The sequence below is a fragment of the Canis lupus genome, chromosome 27 (genome assembly GCF_048164855.1).
Source record: "Canis lupus baileyi chromosome 27, mCanLup2.hap1, whole genome shotgun sequence".
Classification (NCBI taxonomy): domain Eukaryota; kingdom Metazoa; phylum Chordata; class Mammalia; order Carnivora; family Canidae; genus Canis; species Canis lupus.
In genome coordinates this window covers 38,425,530-38,447,641 of record NC_132864.1, presented here as the reverse complement: position 1 = coordinate 38,447,641, position 22,112 = coordinate 38,425,530, and the positions used below count along the sequence as shown (strand labels likewise).

General features: G+C 55.1%; 1 protein-coding gene across 8 annotated transcripts; it reads left to right on the top strand.

Moving 5' to 3' along the window:
* The first annotated feature begins 105 nt into the window (after nucleotides 1-105).
* On the top strand, nucleotides 106-21,513 carry SMPD4 (sphingomyelin phosphodiesterase 4). Of its 8 annotated transcripts, none has more exons than XM_072803595.1 (20): nucleotides 107-272; nucleotides 3,388-3,471; nucleotides 4,906-4,992; nucleotides 5,332-5,474; nucleotides 5,619-5,694; nucleotides 6,221-6,329; nucleotides 6,437-6,489; nucleotides 7,013-7,164; nucleotides 9,653-9,785; nucleotides 10,234-10,305; nucleotides 13,474-13,560; nucleotides 16,092-16,237; nucleotides 16,780-16,870; nucleotides 17,291-17,373; nucleotides 17,832-17,995; nucleotides 18,409-18,614; nucleotides 19,152-19,385; nucleotides 19,576-19,707; nucleotides 19,862-19,990; nucleotides 20,103-21,513. In XM_072803595.1, exons 1-20 carry the CDS (start codon nucleotides 198-200, stop codon nucleotides 20,430-20,432), a joined length of 2,586 nt encoding a protein of 861 aa, XP_072659696.1. In that variant the 5' UTR covers nucleotides 107-197; the 3' UTR covers nucleotides 20,433-21,513. The 8 variants fall into 8 exon arrangements, with proteins under 8 accessions (XP_072659698.1, XP_072659696.1, XP_072659694.1 ...); XM_072803593.1 differs by having other exon boundaries at nucleotides 17,291-17,391; XM_072803601.1 differs by lacking the exon at nucleotides 107-272 and adding an exon at nucleotides 423-465 and having other exon boundaries at nucleotides 17,291-17,391.
* The last annotated feature ends 599 nt before the right edge of the window (nucleotides 21,514-22,112 follow it).

The window sequence follows — 22,112 nt, the reverse complement described above, 5'->3', positions numbered from 1 at the left end:
CCTACCGCCCGGGAACGCTGGGTTTTAAGAGCGACGGCTGCCCCCGCTGCGCACGCGCACGCGCACGCGCACTCGGAGGTGTAACCCTATGAACCCGGCCTCCGCTGTGCGCACGCGCCTTCTTAAGATAGCTGCGCGCGGAGCCCGCGGTGCGTTTCCCGCTGGGCCGGGGGAGGCGTGACGCCAAGCGCAGCTTGATGACGACATTTCGGCGCCGGGTAGCCGAATGGAGGTCTCCGTCCCTTCGGCGAGCGACTTTATGGGTCCCCCAGGTGAGTGGGGGGAGCCGCTTGCGGGCCGGCCGCCCCCAGGACCTCCGCCGAAGCATCTCACTTCCGGTTCGAGCCGCAGGCCTCGGGCCGGGCGTCGGGGTCCGTGCCCCGAGCCGGGCCGGCAGGCGGGGGAGCCAGGGGCTCGGCTGCGCGCTCATGCCCCCTTCCCGCGCGCCCCGCACACCCGGTCCTGGTGGGTGCTCGGCTAACGTCCGTTGAACGAGTTGGTGGGAGGAGAGATTCGGGTTAATTGCGCCGTGGGGGTGAATTCTCACCCGACTCCTCCCTGTGTGGGCCGGCCTTTCCGAGCCTCAGTTTCTTCATTTGTAATATGAAGATCCCGATGCTCCCTTCTCAGGGCAGTTGTGAGCTGCTAATGGGAGCATGCTCTGCTTCTGCTGCTCAGAGCGCAGCCAGAGGGAGGCCTTGGCCATAGTGTGATTGGCGTTGCGGCTCTGAGACCCCAAACAAGATCCGGAGCAGCAACTGACGAAAGTGGCTGTGAAGTGCCGGATGAAAGGAACCCTTGATACACAGTGGAGAAGGGTGTGTGATGGAGGAGCCTGGCTGCGGCTGGGTTAGAGGACAGGGCGCAGGAGACGCTGCCCGCCCTCCGAAAGATTCTTCTGGGCCTCAGGCCTTCGGCGGCTGCCAGTGCAGGCTGCCTCTGAGCAAGGAGGCCCTCGCACCTCAGCATGGCCAAAGCTCTGCCCTTGGAAACAGGCCAGGATCTTATGCTGTTCTGATCATTTTGCTTTGGTCATTTTAATCGCAGTGTTCTCCTGGTTCAGTACTGAGGCCTCTTAGGTCTTTAAAACTGGATTTGATAGCCAGTACTTTTAAGAATTGGAAAAACCCGGGAGGTGTTTTTATTGCCAAGAGGCAGAGATGCACATCTCCTGTCAACTCCTCCACTGCCTCACAGCCTCCTTGCACTTGGTCTTTCCTCATCCACATACACTTCCATTTGCCGCCTCAGCGCCCTTACTCATGCTGTGGGCAGAGCAGTCTCAGGCTCCCTTTCTGTTCAGTCCACATCTGGATTATTTTCAGTTTCTGACCTAGGTGGGCAGAGAGATAGGAATCTAGAGAGTTGCTCCTAATTTTCTGATGGCTTCTTCAAAACCTCCCACGAAAGAAAAAAAAGAAAACAACCTCCCACGACTGAGCTTGCTCATCCCCTCCATTCATCCTCACAGAGCACAGGTGACATTCAGGAGACTTACCCACCTGTCTCTGTAGGAGTTGTCTTAGGAGGTCTGTGCATTAGAATCTTGGCCCTGCCATTTATTTATTTATTTTAAGATTTTATTTATTTATTCATTCATGAGAGACAGAGAGAGAAAGAGGCAGAGACACAGGCAGAGGGTGAAGCAGGCCCCATGCAGGGAGCCCGACGTGGGACTCCATCCCGGGTCTCCGGGATCACGCCCTGGGCTGAAGGTGGCTCTAAACCGCTGAGTCACCCGGGCTGCCCGGTCCTGCCATTTACCAGCTGAGTGAGGGCAAGTGATTTACCTCCTCTCTGCCTCTACTTCTTTATCTGTATTGACGTTGCAGGATTGTTGTGAGGATATATTTTTTTCTTTCTCTCTCTCTCTATTTTTTTAAAGATTTTATTTATTCAAGAGAGACACAGAGAGAGTGAGGTAGAGACACAGGCAGAGGGAGAAGCAGGCTCCATGCAGGGGATGTGGGACTCAGTGTGGGACTGGATCCTGGGACCCCAGGATCACACCCTGGGCTGAAGGCAGGCGCCAAACCTCTGAGCCACCCAGGGATCGATCGATCGATCGATCTTTCTTTCTTTCTTTCTTTCTTTTTCTTTCTTTCTTTCCGCTGAGCCACCCAGGGATCGAGCTTTCTCTCTTTCTTTCTTTCTTTCTTTCTTTCTTTCTTTCTTTCTTTCTTTCTTTCTTTTCTTTCTTTCTTTCTTTCTTTCTTTCTTTCTTTCTTTCTTTCTTTCTTTCTCTCCCTCTCTCTCTCTCTTTCTCTTTCTTTCTTTCCCTTCCTTCCTTCCTCCCTTTCTTCCTTCCTTCTTTAAATTTATTTTTTATTTTTTTAAAGATTTTATTTATTTATTTGAGACAGAGAGCAAGCACAGTAGGGAAGAGGGTCAGAGAGAGAGGGAGAAGCAGGCTCCCCACTGAGCAGGGAATCTCATGTGGGGCTTGATCCCAGGACCCTGAGATCATGACCTGAGCTGAAGGCAGACGCTTAATCAATTGAGCCAGTCAGGTGCCCCTCTTTCTTTCTTTCTTTCTTTTTTTTTTTTTTTTAAAGATTTTATTTATTCATTCATGAGAGACACAGGCAAAGGGAGAAGCAGGCTCCTTGCTGGGAGCCTAACACGGGACCTGATCCCATGACCCTGGGATCATGACCTGAGCCAAAGGCAAATGCTCAACCACTGAGCCACTCATGCACCTGGAGGATATATTTTCAGTTCTTCCTCAACAAACTTAGCAGCTTAAAACTGTATCCACTCTTATCTCACAGTTAAATAGTCCAGAAGTCTGGGCAGGCTCTGCTGGGTTCTCTGCCTAAGATATCACAAGACTAAAATCAAAGTGTTGGTTGGCTTCGCTCTTACCCAGAAGCTCTCAGAAAGAATTTTTTTCTAAGCGTATTCAAGTTACCGGCAGAATCTCCTTCCTTCGGGTTCTGGAACTAAGGTCCCCATTTCCTTTCTGGCTGGCAGCTGGAACTGCTCTGTATCTATGGTCCACCCCCTTGAGACTTCAGTCGCATCTGCAGAATTCCTTCATAATACCTAGATGAGTGTTTGATTGAATACCCAAGGATAGGAATCTGGAAAGGCTGTCTTTACAATTTTGCCTACCCCTGAGGATTAAATGAGGAAATATATGGAGGGTCTTTAGAACAGGTGTGGCACCTAACAAGTGCCGTACAAGCGTTACCAAGGATTTGCCACCGCACACTTAGCTCTGAAGGTGGCCGCCATGGACTGCCATCTGACTGGCATTTCTATAAAACGTGAAACTGGGCAGTGCAGTGTGTGTTGAGTTACACACATACTCCCCTGGACATTGTGAGGCAATATAGTATTCTGTTGTATGGCAGATGTTGAGATGTCGCCTTTGTTTTTTCACAGTGGTTTCCTAAGACAGGCGTTTTCACCAGCTGCCAGGAGGCTGCTATGGCGTTCCCTCACCTGCAGCAGCCCAGCTTCCTGCTGGTGAGTACTGGCTGCCTGTGGGAGTGTCAGCGTGATGATAGTTCTGCAGCTCAGGGACTTGTGAGTGCTTTCCTCTGGCTTGAACCTTCTGCTGGTGGTTTTTTGAGGGGATGTGAAGAAAGTTGGCCTGGGGGTTAGAATCCTTAGACTTGACTCTGCCCCATACCAGTGCAGGACATTGGGTTTACTCAACCTCTGAGCCCTGTTTTCTCATTTATAAGATGAGTTTCTCACCTACAAGATAAGTTGGTTCAAATGCCATTTTCACTACTTCCTGGGCATGGGGAGGAGCATGTGAAAGGATATATATCAGAATTTTCATGTCTTGTAAGTCTTGGCATACTCAATGGGATATTCTAATCTTAACTGTCCTCCGTGAAGGCAGGACACTGCTGCCCTGGGGGTACCAGGACTACACTCTCAGTATGAAACATGACACTGGGAAGTTAGGTGTGAGGCAGATAGCCATGGTGAGGATTCCTAGTTTTAGTTCCCAGAAGATACTTTCTGTAAACATTTATTCAGAAGGACATCCTACTTTGGTGCACCCTCTCGAGCCAACACATGAGGTGCTCCTGGCATCGAGTGGATAGAGAGGCCAGGCATGGGGGAGCCTTCCCACAGTGTGTGGCTGCAACAGCCCAGATATTTACTTCTGATTTGAGACACTGCCCTCATTTAGAGGTGGCTAAGGGCTTAGATATCATTGGGCAAAGCCCTCTTGGTTCAAATTCTGGCATTTTCTCCAGATGTTAATCCACACCTCTGACCTTGGGTAGATTTCCTTCATTCTTGTCCTGAATGTTCCTTGGCCTGCCCATCACCTTCATGATTAGTGTTGACATTTGGTTAAAGCCATTTGTTATTTCTAGGCTGCCTTATTTCTTAAGGTAATGAATTCATTGGCTTGTTACCAACGGAATAAAGGACAGCTTGGTTAAGAGGGTTTCTGCTGTCACCCTTCTTTTGTTGAGCATCCTCACTGATGATCACAGTGGTGTCATCACAGGAAAATTTCCAGTTCATGTGTACATACTCAGTGAGTACTCTGGTCTGTGAGGGATGCCGTATACAATAAGTCCTTTGCTGTGAGGCTGACCGTGGAGCTGACCCCCTCCTTCTGGATTGGGTGGAAGTCACTTCTGTCATGAAAATTTGCAGTGCCCTGCTGTAACTGGGGGTGCCTGACAGAGGGTGCAGGGAAGAATCCTGATTGTTGATTGTTTAGAGAGCAAAGGACCCCTGCCTCTCCTAGTTGCATTCTTTAGGCCACTGACACATGCATGACCTGACACATCAGATGTTGGGGAACCAGGCCCATGCAGTGTCTGACTCCTACCTATCACTTGAGTTTGTTTTGGTTTGAGCCAGAATAACCGCAGAAGCTGCCAAGTGAATATGCTCATGATTTTTTCGGTTTGTTCTTTCTTGTAGGCTAGCCTGAAAGCTGACTCTATAAATAAGCCCTTTGCACAGCGGTGCCAAGACTTGGTTAAAGTCATCGAGGATTTTCCAGCAAAGGTACTGTTCTGCTAGCATCTCTTTGGGGCATATCTCATATATTCTTTGAAAAACGAAAGACGTGTCCAGCCCAAAAGATTGAGAAATCCTGGTTTTCATACTGAAAATATATATTTTATTTATATTCACACCCAGAATTATCAAGTAGGTATAAATCCAGGAAGCCAACCTGGACAAATATTCTTATCCTGGAAATTTCCAGTTCATGTGTATACACTGAGTGAAGGAGATGGAGAACTTGTACTATAGGGCAGGACTGGGCAGGAGGCCTATGCAGCCTGGCAGTAGGTACTGGTCCTCAGCAAGCCTGCCCAAAGCTTCCCCTGTACACTGTCTCAGGAACTGCACACCATCTTCCCATGGCTGGTGGAGAGCATTTTCGGCAGCCTAGACGGTGTCCTTGTCGGCTGGAACCTCCGCTGCCTACAGGGACGTGTGAATCCTATGGAGTACAGCATTGCAATGGAATTTCTAGACCCTGGGTAGGTAGGTTTTTCACCTGAGAGGGGCTAGATGTTTCCTCATGGTGATCCCATTCTTAAAGTGCTGTATTTTTCAAAGTTAAGAAACAGCAAAATGGTTTATAGTTCATTGTCCTGTTTTTATCGGTTTAATTTCATGTTCAGTGGCCCAATGATGAAGTTGGTTTATAAGCTTCAGGCTGAAGACTATAAGTTTGACTTTCCTGTCTCCTACCTGCCTGTAAGTAAGCAGTGGAGTGAGAGTCGTGCTCGGGGCAGAGTGCCCGGCATAGCGGCTATGGTGATGGGGGCTGGGCAGGGCTCGGGGGGCAGGAGAGCACTGCAGTCTGCTCAGGGCCCAGGAGGCATTATTCCAAACTCTGCCCATGGAGAAAGCACCACACAGCCTGGTTTGTGCCTGGCTGAGTGGCAGGCAGAGCTGTGTAACCAGTTGCTCTATTTTTCTGAGTTTCCAGTCCTTCAGGGGCAAATTGACGGGTGACGTGTTGGGTGGGTATGAAAAGCAAAGAAGATGGGGAATGTGAAGTGCTTGATGAGGCTCAGAAACTCCCAGAGCTCCTGCCTTTGCTGATTGAGGGTCTTCCTGAGGATAACGCGAGCCATTCTGAGTGGAGGCCCTGTTGCTCCAGTGCTACCCAGAAGACAGCACTGCTCCCCCAGGCAGGGTCCCTGTGCTGGTGGCCTCCGCACTGCATGGGAGTGCCCTGCTGGAGCCTGCCCACAAGCCCAGTGCCCTGTCTCCACAGGGCCCTGTGAAGGCATCCATCCAGGAGCGCGTACTCCCCGACAGCCCTCTGTACCACAACAAGGTCCAGTTCCCCGCAACAGGGGGCCTTGGCCTAAACTTGGCCCTCAGTATCCTTTGTCAGTGTCTGCAGGGGTGGGGGGCCTTGAGTGGGTGGGACACAGTGCTTGGGGTGGCCCAGTAACCAGACCTGTTTGCCTCCTGATGCTGCCATCAGACCCGTTCGAGTACTACATGTTCTTCTTTGCTTTGAGCCTCATCACCCAAAAGGTACAAAAGGGATGACCCTGAGCAGCTTTTGATCAAAGCCCCCCACCCCCACCCCACGATGGTTGGGGCTACAACCTAGGACTTCCCTTTATCTTCCACTTCTTTTCCCTTCCCACCTCATTTCTCCAGCTCCTCCTCTGCTTCCTCCTCCAGCCTTTATTCTTCAGGCCATCCTCACTTAGTGGGGATGACGAGCTTGCGCAGACTTGACAGGCAACGTGGGGTGATCCGGGCACTCCGGGTGGTAATTGATTTAGCTTCCTGCAGGAAGTGCTTGCTGGGCATGGGGCAGGGAAGAGGTGCCCAGGAAGTTTGCATGCTGAAAAGGACTCTGGGGTCTAGTCAGGCGCCCTGTGGTGGGAACTTGTCTCCTAGTACTGCCCTGGGGTGCCTCTGGTCCAACCTCTGGCATATGGCCCATGTCCCAGGGCTCGTGTGCATTGATCTGAGCCCTGCACTTGCTGGGGTCAGCAGCCAGGGGCGGCACCCAGAGTCACACACCAATACAGATTTGCTTTTCCAGCCACTCCCTGGGGCCCTCCACATCCGAACTTCAGACTGTGCCTATTTCATCCTCGTGGACAGGTACCTGTCCTGGTTCCTACCCACAGAAGGCAGTGTGCTCCCCCCACTCTCCTCCAGTCCCGGGGGGCCCAGTCCCTCACCAGCTCCCAGGTAAGGCTCTCTGGTTGCCCTGGCTTGGCTTGGGGTAGCCATTCCATGAGGGAGTAGCCTGGTCAGCGGGCATTGCTCGCGGGACAGTAGTACCACTTTTGTTCAGGTTGCTCCAACTTTTCTTATGCCTGAGATCCCCCAACCCCAGCTACCCTGGCACAGACCGGAGAGCAGGGGGTAAGGAGAATGTCTGTGTCTGGGTTTTCAGTGAGCAGGTCCTGCAGCCACATGGACAAGGCCTAGCTTTGGTTTGAGAGTGGGCTGTGTTCTGCCCATGGCAGCCCTCCCTACGTGTGATATCCAAGCCCCACACTGAAGTAGTGGCTTGAAGCTGTGTTTCCAGAGCTGACTGATGCCACTGGGCTGGTGGTGCTGGAGAGAAAGGGCCTGTAGGCAAGCCACTGCATGGCTGACATGTGGAAGAATAAGAATCAGAGGGATGGAGCAGCCTGGGTGGCTCAGCGGTTTAGTGCCACCTTCAGTCCAGGGCCTGATCCTGGAGACCCAGGATCAAGTCCCACGTCGGGCTCCCTGCATGGGGCCTGCTTCACTCTCTGCCTGTCTCTCTCTCTTGAATAAATAAAATATTAAAAAAAAAAAAAAAAAAAAAAAACCGGAGGGATCTGTGTAGGCTGCAGGACCAGGTCTTGGCCTGAGCCAGAGGCCCTGGGGTAAATATCCTTTTGTGCCAGTCCAAGTAGGCTGGGCTGTGGCTGGACCATGCAGGAAGGGGGAGTGTGCAGCCAGCCTCAACCCAAGGGTGAACTGAGGTCTTGGGAGGCCTTCAGCCAGTGGTCAATTGGCCGTCTCCCTGCAGGAGACGCTCCTACCCCGGGAGCTGCCACCTGTGCTCCTCACCGTCCTCAGCTCATGCACCTTTGTCCCTGGGAGGCAGGCATAGTCTGCCCCACAGCTGCTGGCATGTGCTGTGCCATGACCCAGGACTCAATGTGTGTGTACAGACACCCCAAGGAGAGGGGACTAGCGGGGGAGGTGGGGGCATAGCAGTGGGGAGAGGGTGCCCAGGCATTGGTAATGCTACGGCCAAGAAGGAGCCGGACTGGTCAGGTTCATGCCGTCTCAGAGACACGTTTCAGCTGCCAAGCTGTTTTCTGGGCCCAGTTTTGTTGGCTTATTTTTACGTAGAACCTAAAGTATAAAGAAAACTTGCCGTGAATAACAAACAACTTCCATGGGGGCTTCGTCTCCATTTTTAAATCATTTTGTTTTGTTTATCTTTTTAAAGATCTTATTTATTTATTCATGAGAGACACAGAGAGAGAGAGGCAGAGACACAGGCAGAGGTAGAAGCAGGCTCCCCGCAGGGAGCCCGACGTGGGACTCCATCCAGGGACTCCAGGATCACACCCTGGGCCAAGGCAGGCGCTAAACTGCTGAGCCACCTAGGTGTCCCTAAATCATTTTACTTTCTATTTTTCTGTATGTATTTTTTCTAGGCTATTTCAGTTGAGTGGATTATGATACAATGCCTGTTATTTCTTAATGTTTTGGAGTGTATTTCCTAAAAGCAAATGCATTCTCCTGCACAGCCACTGCACTTTTTTTTTTTTTTTTTTAAAGATTTATTTATTTATTTATGAGAGAGAGAGAGAGAGGCAGAGACACAGGAGGAGGGAGAAGCAGGCCCCATGCCAGGAGCCTGACTTGGGACGCACGATCCCGGGACTCCAGGATCGCGCCCTGGGCCAAAGGCAGGCGCCAAACTGCTGAGCCACCCAGGGATCCCCCAGCCACTGCACTTTTATCCAAATCAGGAAATTACTACTGCAGCCAGACCACTATCTCATCCTTAGACCCCCCTCGAGCTGCACTAGCTACCCCACCCATGTCTGCTCCCCTGCTGGGATCCATTGCAGGCTTGCTCTCTGTGTGTGGTTGTCTCTGGTCCCTCTATGGAACAGTCCCTCAGTCTTCCTTGTCTTTCCTGACCTTGACACCTTGGAAGCTTGCAACCCGGAGGTTTGCAAAATGCCCTTATCTTGAGTGTCTCTGGTGTTTCTTAGCAATTAGGCCCAGCGGCTAAGGAGTCTGTATGCTGGTGATATTGTCTTGATCACTGGGTGGGGGAGTGAGGGGGTGTTGGCCAGCTTTTCCTACTGTGAGATTAAATGGGTACTTTGTGCCTAAATTAATTAGCAGGAGGGGTTTGTTGGGAAGAAAGGCTAAGACTATGTAATTATTGGTATTAGTGTCCCTTGATGATCATTGGCTAAATCAGTTATTAATAGGATGGTTGCCTAAGGGTGCTTTTCTGCTTTCCTCCCTTACATTGATCAGTGCACACGCTGCGGTAGGGAAGACTTTTCCTGTTCATTGGTTTTGTATATCCATATGGATACGGGGTCCGTCCTGTGATTCAGCAGGTGTAATGGCTACTCTTGCCACCCACTGTTCACATTCGGATTGCCTCTGGTTGTGCCATCAGGAGCCCCTAACAAAGGCCTGTTTGTTTCTGTGTGTCCTTCAGGACGCCAGCCATCCCCTTTGCTTCCTATGGCCTCCACCACACCAGCCTCCTGAAGCGACACGTCTCTCATCAGACATCTGTGAACGCAGACCCCGCCTCCCATGAGATCTGGAGGTCTGAAACTCTACTCCAGGTGAGAGTGAGGAGGCCCTTCTCATCTTCTGTTTGAAAGTAAACTGCCCGGCTGCCTTCTGCCCCCAGGGGACAGAGGCCTAAACACTGTCCTCAGCCTGAGAGGGCTTCAAAATTGTTGGTATTTTCCTGCTGTGCCATGTAGAAATCCAAGACTGGAAGAAACGTGGCCACCTGTCTAACGTATGTCGTTGGCAGTGCTTTTCATCCTAGGATTCCCTGTCCATTGAGTTCTGACTTTCTCATGACCCAGTGCTGCTCAGTGTCCAGTGGATCCATGGGAAAGCTTGCCCCACCCCCACATCTTCCCGCTCCCTCATTGCTGGAGGGATTTCCTGTGACCACCGTCATTTGGATATTAATCCCCTGCCCCAGAGGTTGGGGGGGGGGGTTTGTTGTTCACAACACCCTAGATGAAAATTATTTGACCATCCAGTGCTCTCTTGCAGGTTTTTGTTGAAATGTGGCTTCATCATTATTCCTTGGAGATGTACCAAAAAATGCAGTCACCTCACGCTAAGGTACGTTGCCGCACTTTTTTGTTCCATCTGCTCTGGCCCTGGTGTGCCTGGTCTGCCTGCTACTTCTTGTCCTTGATCTCAGCTAGTTTTCAAGGGCTGGATGGTGGGAAGCAGAAACTCCCCATCACCCCTTACTCCAGTGCTGGACAGCAGGTGGGTTTTGTTCTGTGGTGGGCTTTCACCATGAGAGCCGGAGGCCTGTCCTCTCTGGGGTCCTCCCCATGCTACTTCAAGAGCCTGCTTCCCGGCAGCTGGAATGGATGAGATTGTGGTGCTCGTGCTCTGGGGGCAGGAGAGTTGCAGATGCCTCTGGGAGTCACAGCTGGGGCTGTCCCCTCTACTGTCACAGTGCCTCCTGCTCTCCTGCCGAGGTGGCCCCTGGCAGACTTTGCTCACCTGGGCGTCCACGCTGCCCTCCACCTCCTCCAGAGCCGCAGCAGGCAGCCCTTTGTGCGGTGGGTGGGATCTGGTGCCTTCCTGCATGTGGCCTGGCCTATTTCCTCCTCTCCTAACCTTCCCTCACAGGGCAGCATGCTCATTTGCAGCTGTGTTCCTGAAACCTTCCCTGGGTTGCTGTCGCTTGGGCTGGCAGCCCACTGGACTCGTCAGGGTAGAACAGCTCTGTTAGCTTAATGAGAGGCAGGGTGGGCGCCTCGATTCACACTCCATGAAACAGCCTGAAACACATGAACCCAGGCCCTGCTGAGGGCAGCATCAGCTTGTAACCAACTGTGCGATCCGTGGCTTCTGTGCGCTTCTGTGTGCTTCTGTGTTGCTTCTTAGACTTTGCTTTTGTCAATGCCAGACCAAGTTCTTGAGAGAGTTCTTAAATTAAGACTCTGTGGGTTGAAATTCGTAAGGGTGGCCTGTGACTTTCCCTCTGTGATTCCAGCAAGTAGCAGTTGTTTTCCTGTTGCAGAGTCTCAGCAGCCAGCTCACCTTCCGTACTCTGCTGATTACCGGTTTGGGGAATAACCCCCAACTGCTGTTCTCTTAAAGTACAGAGTACCCCAGATCTCTGTCCTTGGCACCACATGGAACAGAGGGAAAGCCAGGACTCCATCTTGGGCCTCTCAAGTCACTGATCACCTGCACTGCCATTCCTGCTTCCAGAGTGGACTTGCTGCATGTTCCTGGCTGATGCACGGGGGTCAGGGGGCCAGGCTTTCCCCTGTGGTGCTGGGGGGCTCGCTCAGCCCCTGTGCATGTGGCTGGTCTTGCAGAGGCAGAGGCTACTTTGCTCATTCTGTCTTCTGAGACAGTGGGAGCACATTCACTGTAATTTTTAGTAGATCTGCCTGTCACCTGTGAGGAGTGGGTGGGCTGTACCTGCCAGAGTGGGGGCTGGGGGAGTGTCCCCTTCTTCCCCACGTTTGCTTCCTCTTGGCCAGACCACGAGGCAGATCAAAGCTGCTCAGAATGATTGGTGATGGTCAGGGGACAACCAGGAAACCCCACCAAACACCCAGAGAGGGTTTTGGAGTTTTTGTTTTTTGGCCTCCTGTTGAGGCTGAAAATGAAACCTCAGAAAACCTGGTGTGTGGGAAGTGGAGAAAGACAACCATGGAGGTCTCCTTCATCCGAGGCTCCTTACATTTACCCAGGCCTGTGCTGCCATGTGGAATCCTAGCTATGGGGTCACTCTTTTCCTGATATTAGAGATGCAGGAAGTGCAGCTCTGAGAGGTCCCACGGTGCTTTAATGCATCCCCTGGGTGGATGCTTGCTCTGCGAGCCTGGGCCTCTGCTCCACCCTAGCTTACTGAGCAGGGCTTCTGGAGAGGCAGGTGGTCGCTAAAGACTGCACACTCCGGCCACTGTGGGGCCTGCCCTGCTTTCCTGTAGGCTGGGCAGGCACCCAGGAGGGGAACCACATGTTCCCTGATTCCCACTGAGCTGTAGCTGAGCCCCGGGTCTGGCTCAGAGGAAGACCTTGAAGGGCGGACAACTTGCTGTGTTCCTTCCTGTCCTTGCTCTGCGTGTCTCTGGCTGTGCCTGTCTCCTCAAGTCTGGCACACGCATTCTGACCTCTCCTGTGTGAAGCATGGTACTCAGTGGGAGGCATGGCCCTCACAGGGCAGGATGTGTGCCAGGGCCGGATCTGGGCTGTGCTTGGCTGAAGGGGATTACTTTAGCAGGCTTTGTCACTGCAGAGGGTGGAGGGGGTTGGACAGTTGTGCCAACTCAGCCGTCATCCCCCATGTCCCAGGCTGTCTCAGCCTCAGGGTTCCAGCTGCCCCTGGATGTATGTGGCCATGGCCAATATCTTGGGGCCTTTTGGGACTGGTGAAGGGCTCTGTGTATCTGGAGTTGGGGAGTCCTGGTGAGGTGGGTCTCCCAGAATTCAAACCCATGAGTGTTTGTGCCACCTTTAACGACTTACAGAATGCAGAGTGTGGAGGGCATCAGGCCTGGGGGGTTGAGCCTTGCTAAGCCTCTGCGCCACCCTGGGAATCAGCCCCCACAGAGAGAACCATTCAGGAGGGGCCGCTGACTGGACTTTGATACCTAAGAACTGATCACATCATATATCAATTTGGTAAATTTCTGTTTGGAACAACCAGGGGATGTCCAATAAATTGCGTGTTTTCTTCTGTGAGCAGAGAGTTCTCCATTAAACTGGTTCCTCAAAAGTTTCTTTTCTGAGCCTTGGGGCCTTCAGGGCCTCGGTGGCTAGCGGTGTGTCCCAGCAAGGCCCCTGCGATCCTGGCGGGCTGCAGCATGCACATGCTGCACACGGAGTGTTCAGGGTCAGGGGAGGGCAGGACCCTCTGGCAGGAGAGCGAGTCGGGCCTACCTCGGGGTGCTAGAGAGCCCTTCAGGCCCCAGTGACACGGAGGAGGCTGTCCAGGTGACCTTGAGTGTCTGTCTGTCTCTCTGCCTGGCAGGTGGAAGAGCAGTCCTGGGGCCTGGCTCTGGTCTGCCCAGCAGGCGGGCCTGTCAGGGCGGCTGAGAGGGTGGTGTCCCACTGGCCTGAGGCTGCGGGGCTCTGATTGTGTGGATTGTCACTGATGTGCTTTTGTTTTTTTGTTTTTTGTTTTCTCTCCTTATTTCTGGGCTCACTTTTGTCTCTCTCTCCCTGCTGTCCCCTCCCCGGTCTCTCCCCTCCTGTCCCCCGCCCTCTGCCCTCCCTGCCTCTTCTCGGCTTCTCTGTTTTGTTGTCTCTCAGCTGGAGGTTCTGCACTACCGACTCAGTGTCTCCAGCGCCCTCCACAGCCCTGCCCAACCCAGCCTCCAGGCCCTCCACGCCTACCAAGTACTGGCCGCTCTCGTATTGTTCCGTTTCACCCCTGCCCTGTGGTGTGAGCCATGGAGCGCATGGCAGTGCAGTGGTAAAGCGAGGGGCCGGCGGGGGGCCGGCTGGGGTGACTCAGACCAGTTCCAAACAGAGCAAGGCCAGTGTGTGTGTGTCGGATGGTGGCAAGCGTCAGTCTTCAGCGTGGCTTGGTCTTCAGCTTGGCAGACTGGCCCAGCTGTGGGGTGTAGGGCCACCAGATCTTCCTGGCCAAACCCTAAGCCACCTGGAGTTTGCAAGCTCTTGGGAGTTGGTGGCTTCTGCTCTTGGCCCCGGTTTGAGGGAGTGGGAACAGCAAGGCCTTTGCAGTGGCCTCACTCGCCTGGCAGTGCAGGCCTGGTGCTCAGGAACTGACCGAGCACAGGGAGGCCCAGGGCTCGTGGTGGCGTGGTTCTGCCGACCCCAAGCCTGTGTGAGGCCAAGGGGCGGAGAGGACAAGGGCTTGGCCTAGGGATGCTGTCGATTCCTGAGCATGCTGGGCCCTGGCCTGGTGTGGACTTGTGCACTCCTCCAGAGGCAGGCAGGAGTGGATGAGAGCCTCATAAAGACTGGTCTGCTTTAGGTTGACATGACCGGTGTGGATGGTTTTGAGGTTGGTAGGGGGAGTTCAGACCTGCAGGCTATTAGGGCTGATGGAGTCTGGTGGGTCATAGATTCATGAGATGAATGCCAGCAAGGTCTGGGCAGAAAGCCTGCGTCTAGATTCGTGCTCGAGGTCGGGGATCGTCCAGTTCCCCCTCAGTGGGAGCCCACAACAACACTTAATCTGATATTTGAGCAGAGGATGAGAAGTCCACTTTGGTGGGATGGGGTGGTGAGCGCACACAGGGGTCCCACCCAGAAGCAGCAACTGCTGAGAGGAGGGGAGGAAGGAAGAGAATGGTTCAGGAAGGCTGGCAGGGCTGGCCTGAGCACAGAGATGGGTACCCCTCCAGTCTGTGTTGGGGAAGGTCTCACTTGGCTAAGAGCAGGATCCCTGGAGAAACGTCCTCAGCAGGAGGGGTTGCTTAGATGAGAAGGTCAGGGCCCTGGGAGAAATGCTGGAGGGCATTGGGAACGTGTCCCTCCAGGGCACGCAGCTGGAGGAGGCCATGTACAGCGGTGGCCAGGCTCCTATGGGGATTTGGCTTGAGGGGGTGGGTGTCAGAGGGAAGGTCTGGCTTCTTCCTACCCCCACCCCCACCCACAGGAAGATAACCCAGGGGGCTTCCAGTGTGATGGAAAGGGCCTGTGCACAGGATGGGGCACAGTTCCAGTTCAGCACGGATGCCCTGTCCTCTGTCAGGGAGACAGTGGTAGGGTCGGTGAGGGACCAGGAATGAGAAAGAGGGAGGCTCCCGAGGGGCAGTTACAGCCTGGCATCAGTGCTTTCTGAAATTTCATTACTATGAAAATATCTTTTCCTTCAAACGATGCAAATTCGTCACACAAAAACTTAAGTGTACTGAAAAGCAACAGCACATCTCCTCATAAGGCCCCATAGCTCCCTGTCCGTGTGTACGGAGGCGTGGGATGTGTTGCCTGGGCCCGCGGAGGCAGATCCATGGTGGGGAGAGCCGAGAGGACAGTTCGTGGGCGGTGGCGAGGCTGGGGCTGGGTCCCTGGAGGCTGTGCCAGGAGGCATGGCCTGTGCCAGCCTCAGCGTTGCTCAGGATTTCGACTAGGCTTCCGAAAGCTCCTCCATCAAGTCTGTGGAGGCCTCAGAGGCCTTGGGGGTGAGTGTGGGGAGAGGAGGGTGTATGGGCACCCCAGGGCTGGGAGCTGACGGGCAGTGGGGCCTGCCAGTGCCATTCCCTGCCACTCAGGAGCCCCGGCCCTATTCTCCATCACGCAACAGCCAGTAGACAAGCTGTCCTCTCTAGTCTGGGTCTTAAAGATCCTACGTGAACTTTATGAATTGGAGTTTCAGCCCACAAGATTGAGAGTGCTCTTGTCTTAGGGGTTGTGCTGACCACGGGTCTGTTAGCAAAGGAGAAAGGCCACCCTTGGTCGAGCCCCCAGCTGGTTGTGTCCAGAATGGGAAGCCGATGGAAAAGGGGGGGTCGCAGCAGGAGGACCGGGGGGAGTGTTTGTACCTGAAAGGGAAAGCCATGGGCCCCAGAGAGCTGTCTCCACACACCCGGGAGGCAGGCAGGAAACTCGGAATCCAGATCCAGGGTGGGATACTGGCCTGGCGTGCCTCCTGCTGCTGCTCCTCTGGCTGACCAGCAGCTGGGGACCCCTGAGGACTTGGGTGGCAATGGCCCGGGAAGCCCACAGGTCTCTTTTAGGAAGCTGTCCCAGGGTTGCCCTGTGCAGGCTTCAGTGCTCTTAGCAGGTCTCGGAGCCAGCGAGCAAGGCAGATCTGCTGGTGCAAGGCATGGGGAGGGCCCTGGGGGTGGCCCGGGCATCCTACGAGGAGAAATGGTGTGGGTGGGACATGGCCCTACCTGGGGGCTTCACCCCAGACTTGCCTGGGCCCTCACGCCATTCCCCCCCCCCCCCAACATTAGGAGTCGTTCACACCCACCGAGGAGCATGTGCTAGTGGTGCGCCTGCTGCTAAAGCATCTGCACGCCTTTTCCAACAGCCTGAAGCCCGAGCAGGTCTCTCCCTCTGCCCATTCCCATGCCACCAGCCCTCTGGAGGAGTTCAAACGGTAGGTACAGGGCTGTGCACAGGCCATAGTGACCTGTCCCTCTGTTGTGAGATGGCATGTGAGGTCTCTGCAGGGTGGGCAGGTGGGAAATCATCTTGACCCCTCCTGGGTTTATCTCCCCACCTCCACTCTGGCCCCACAGGTGGGTAGGGCCACCTGGTTGCCACGGCCTTTCCTTCCAGGCCTGGCAGAAAGAGCCAAACTGGCTCCTCTTCCTCTGCCCCTCCTCTCCCTCTATCAGAAGGGCTGGGATGGTGGCCTGATTCCTAGGCCAACTGGGGCCAGCAGAGCAGGTGACTTGTGTGTGGCAAGCCAAGCAGAAGTGGTCACAGGAGCCTCAGTAGATCATCCACAAGTGTGCTGTGTGTTATTGGGACCTTACCTAACCTCTCTGAACTTTGGTTTCTTCTTCTGAGAAATGGGGCCCAAAACAAGCCTTACTTCCCGGGGGTGCCCACCGCTCACCCTGGCAGAGCTGGCCCTTGCAAATAGGAGCCACTGGGCTCACCAAAGAGGATATCCTCTCCCCCCCTCCCCTGCAGGGCTGCCGTCCCGAGGTTTGTCCAGCAGAAGCTCTACCTCTTCCTGCAGCACTGTTTTGGCCACTGGCCCCTGGATGCGTCATTCAGAGCTGTGAGTGTCAGCCCCGCCTTCTTTGCCTTTGCCCTCTGTGTGCCTGGTAAGGGAGGTCCCATGGGGCAGACACAGGCGAGATTCAGCTGTTAGTGCAAAGGCCTGGTGGGGAGGCCTTGAGGGTCATGTTCTGCTCGTTTGAGTTTCCAAAGCCAACCCTCAGGTACGGAAAAGCTCTGTCCGCCCTGACTTGGAACCCAGGTGTTCACACTGGGTGGGTTCCCAGCCTCACCAAGCTGCACCTGCCTCGCTCAGCCATGGAAGCATTCTGTGTTCCCCCAGTTAGGCTTACCCCTGCTCACCTGAGCTGCCTCCTGGAAGCTGGGCTCCAGGCCGCCCTAGGATTTGGCCCAAAGCCCCAGCCCCACAGCCCACCAGAGTACCAGCCACCAGGCCTTCTGGACATGCATGTCTCACCAGGTTCTGGAGATGTGGCTGAGCTACCTGCAGCCCTGGAGGTATGCACCTGAGAAGCCGGCCCCGAGCAGCGACTGCCAGGCCCGGTGTGTGTCAGAGAGATGGTGAGCCCTGGCACGCTGTCCTCCCTGGGGGGCCTCCTTCGGGGTGGGCACGAGCTGCCCCTCGACTGTGCTGCGTTGCCTGGGATTGACCTCCCATGGAAACAGCTGGTGACTCTGCACTGTCCCCTTGCCCTTCTTGTCCACTTAGATGTACGTTCATACTCTCCCCCGCAAGCTGCCCCTTGACACCCTCCACTCTCCTTCACTAGTGCTCTCTGCCTAGTAGCCTCTGCTGCTGGGCCAGCCTCTGCCACGGAGGCCCTGTCTTCTGGGGAAGGGCTCATCCTGTGGAGGATTGTGTGGTCCACAGGAGGCCTAGTTTTCCCCCACCTCCTTGGGCCCTCAGCCACCACGATGTCATGGCTGGGTAGAGTCAAACACAGGGAAGAGCGGGGACGTGGTGGGAGGTGTGGCCCCTGATGCACGGCCCCGGCCCCCAGGGCACCTTTTGTGCAGGAGAACCTGCTGATGTACACCAAGCTCTTTGTGGGCTTCCTGAGCCGCGCGCTCCGCACCGACCTGGTCAGCCCCAAGAACGCACTCATGGTGTTCCGAGTGGCCAAAGTCTTTGCCCAGCCTAACCTGGCTGAAATGATCCAGAAAGGTAAGCCCATAGTCAGTGGGAAGCAGCACTTAGAGAGGGACCCACAGACCCTGCGTGTACCTCATAGGCTACTGGTGGCCTGGTGAAGGTGGCATGGGGACTCCTGGTGGACAGTGGTGGAGTAGAGGTCGGGGCCTGGCTGCACTGTGCCTTCCCCGTGGGGGGCGTGCTGGAGGGAGACAGAGCACCCTGGTGGCATTGGAAAGTGGTCTCAGTTCGTGTCATGTCTGAGATGACTTTGTCCGGTGTTAGCTTCTCTGGCCTACCCATTGAGACTGGCAGGGACTCTGGGGGCATCAGGAGCTGGGCCCCTGCCCCTCGGAAGCCTCCGCAGGAACCCAGGAAGCCTGCCAGCAGCGACTAGGTAGTTCATGCCCTGGAAGCTGAAGGCAGATTCGTGTCCTGCTTTCCAGGGGAGCAGCTGTTCCTGGAGCCAGAGCTTGTCATCCCGCACCGCCAGCACCGACTCTTCACGGCTCCCACCTTCACTGGCAGCTTTCTGTCCTCGTGGCCACCGGCCGTCACCGACACCTCCTTCCGGGTGAAGAGCCACGTGTACAGCCTGGAGGGCCAGGACTGCAAGTACACCCCGATGTTTGGGCCCGAGGTCCGGACGCTGGTGAGTTGGGGCTCCCCCAGGGCCACATGGCCATCTCGAAGCTGTAGGAACAGTAGAGCCGGGGTGGGCATGTGCCTTTCAGGCAGAGGGAAGGTGGGTGTTGCCTGGACACTGCTCTACTCCTGCCTTTTTTCATTGAGGTCTAAGGTTTTTCTGATAAAGGCAGCGTTTGTTGGAAAGCTTTCACGTTCAGAATATGCATGTTTTGGTCTTAAAAAATAGGGATCCCTGGGTGGCGCAGCGGTTTGGCGCCTGCCTTTGGCCCAGGGCGCGATCCTGGAGACCCGGGATCGAATCCCACGTCGGGCTCCCGGTGCATGGAGCCTGCTTCTCCCTCTGCCTGTGTCTCTGCCTCATTCTCTCTCTCTCTCTGTGACTATCACAAATAAATAAAAATTAAAAAAAAAAAAAAATTTTAAAAATGTCCGCCCCCTCCTGGCCTGTTGGGCTTCCCCAGGCCCGCCTGCCCGTGTCTTGCTGGCTGGGTGGCATGAAGCGGCCCCCCTGAGCCAGCCGACCTGCCCATGTACCCCACAGGTCCTGCGCCTGGCTCAGCTCATCACGCAGGCCAAGCAGACCGCCAAGTCCATCTCTGACCAGTGTGGGGAGAGCACGCCCGGCCACCCCTTCCTGTCGTGGCTGGGCTTCTGCTCCACAGACACGAATGGCTCCTACCCAGCCAACGACCTGGATGAGATGGGGCAGGACAGTGTCCGCAAGACAGACGAGTACCTAGAGAAGGCCCTGGAGTACCTGTGCCAGATGTTCCGAGTACGAGCAGTGGGGCTGTCCCCTCCCTGGTGTTCCCTCCCCACCCGGAGTGTGGGAGGTGGAGCCTGTTCCTGCGATGTCATGTTGGGCCCCCTCATGCTGTTAGAGGCCCAGGGTGTGGCCCCGTCTCCTCCCTTCACCTGGAAGTGAAAGCAGGTAGTGGAAAGCCACGGTGCTTCCTCCCTAACAGCTCAGTGAGGCCCAGCTCGCCCAGCTCACGCTCGCCTTGGGGACAACACAAGATGAGAACGGGAAGAAGCAGCTTCCAGATTGCATTGTGGGAGAGGACGGGCTCATCCTCACGCCCCTGGGCCGGTACCAGGTAAGGTCCACGTCCTGGGGGGCCCCTCCTGTCCCCCATTGTCCCAGGAGCTCCCACAGCAGAAACCCCCCTCTGATGCATCTGCACGGGTGTTTGCGGGCCTGCCCTCTCGGCTTGGGTCTCCCCTGCGGCTTGCCTCTTTTGCTGCGTCTAGATCATCAACGGGCTGCGCAAGTTTGACATTGAGTACCAGGGTGACTTGGAGCTGCAGCCCATCCGGAGCTATGAGATCGCCAGCCTGGTCCGCATGCTCTTCCGGCTGTCGTCCGCCATCAACTGCAGGGTAAGTGCCGGCTAGAGAGCCATCCCACTTCCGGTCCAGCCGCCGTCGGAGCGGCGGGGTGAGCATGTGGCCCCGCCCGCGCCCACTCCTCACATCTCTGTCTGTGCCCCAGTTTGCAGGCCAGATGGCAGCCCTGTGTTCCCGGGCCGACTTCCTTGGCAGCTTTTGTCGATACCACCTCACGGAGCCTGGGGTGACGGGCAGGCACTTGCTGAGTCCCGTGGCGCGGGAGAGTGCGGCCAGCCGTGCCCGGGGCCCCAGGCTCAGCCTGCGCTTCCTGGGCAGCTACCGGACGCTGCTCTCACTGCTCCTGGCCTTCTTCGTGGCCTCCCTGTTCTGTATCGGGCCCCTGCCCTGCGCCCTGCTCCTCATGCTGGGCTACCTCCTCTACGCGGTGGCCATGACGCTGCTGACCGAGCGGAGCAAGCTGCACCAGCTCTGAGCCGTGGCCAAGCCAGCAAGAGGGCCGCACAGCCCCTCCCTTGAGCCCAGGAGGCCACCTTCGAGCTCTGGGGTGTTTTCCTACAGCCACAGAGCCATGTGTAAGAAGCTAAGACAGGAAGGCTGTGGTCCAGGCCGGACAGGGAAGGGAGTGGTATCAGAGGGCCTGTTAGTCTCGGGGGGCTGCCCTGGACCCAGCCACTGCTCCCCCTGCTGCCCTTGGCCCTCGGGCTGCGGTGACGTGGCTCTTGAGGGCCTTCTGTGCTCTGACCATCCTGGGTGGAGCCTTGTGAAGCTTGGGAGGCAGTGCTCCCTGGGTGGGGCTTTGCCGTCCCCGAGGTTGGCAGGGTGGTGCACGTCTCTCCCTGGCGACAGTAGGACAGTAGCTCAGCCTCTGCTCCCAAAACCCTAGAGGTTCCTGAGAACGTTGGAGGGTGGTTCTGATTCCTGACTTTAAAGCGAGATGCTGCCATCGCGTTTGGTAAAGTGAGGGTCATTCTCCACGTGTGCCCAGCCGTTCTGAGGCTGGGCCATCCCATTCCGAGAAAAGATCCTCTGGGAACACAGCTGCTCAGTGGGACGCTGCTTCACCCCTGCCTCCCTCCTCGCCCCCAAGCCATTAAGCACATCGCTTGGTGGCACACCAGCCTCACTGCCTAGTCCAGGACAGGCCTGTATGTCCCGTGGATGGAGAGGGCGTGGCAGGGACATGGCGGGGGCGTGGGAGTCAGCATAATCTGGTCTGCAACCAAAGATGGTCACAGGCGTTTTTTGTATCTTCAATAAACTCAAGTGCAAAGGCCCTGACATTTTGATGACGTTTAAACGTTCAATTACATGTTCACTGTCAGAAGTCATCCCCGTGGGGTCTCGAGCAATTTGGTCTGTCATACGGGTGATGCACCAGAGAGAATGTCTCAACAGTGATTTTAAACAAAGCCTTTGTTTTTAAGTTTTCAAACTAAATGTCGAGTTTTGTGTTTTGATGTAAACTGAGAATACACATTCTGGGGCGCGTGACCAAAAATCAAACCAACTTTGTAACTGACCACAGATCTGAATAAACCTGTTTTTGCTCCTGACTTGTCTGGTGCTGGGGCTCAGCCTCCAGCACAGTCGCCCTTAAAGGTGCACATCACCCAAAAGGTTGGGGATGGCAGCAGATGACATTGGCCACTGAGGAGGCACCAACTGTCCACTGGCGAGGACAGTGAGTGGGTTTATTTCTAGCAGCAACAGACCAAGGCAGACCTAAACGATGAAGTGGGAAAGCCACAGGCTCCCTGGAGCTCGGGGAACCAGGCCCAGAGTCAGCCTCAGCCAGCACAGGCCCAAGCAGGGTCTAAGCTTCTAGAATTTTGCCTCCTATTCAGTGTATCAGAATTGGCCTTAGTACGAAAAGCAACTCTGGAATGAGTCGAACTTGTGACTTCTGGAAGCTCAGAGGCTTGTGTGTGCAGCTGGGAACTGAACTGTGCACCTGCCAGGCCTATGTGGCATCTTGCTTGGCCGGTGTGAGTGTTTCATGTACCCCTGTCACTAGGCAGGGTAGTTGCTTTTGTCAAATTTGATGGAAATAACACGTCATCATTTCTAGAAGTCCAACGCTAACAGGTGAGTGGCTTTTGTTCCCACATTCATTAGGTGGAAAAAAGGGAAGTGAGCCCCTGAGGTGATGGTC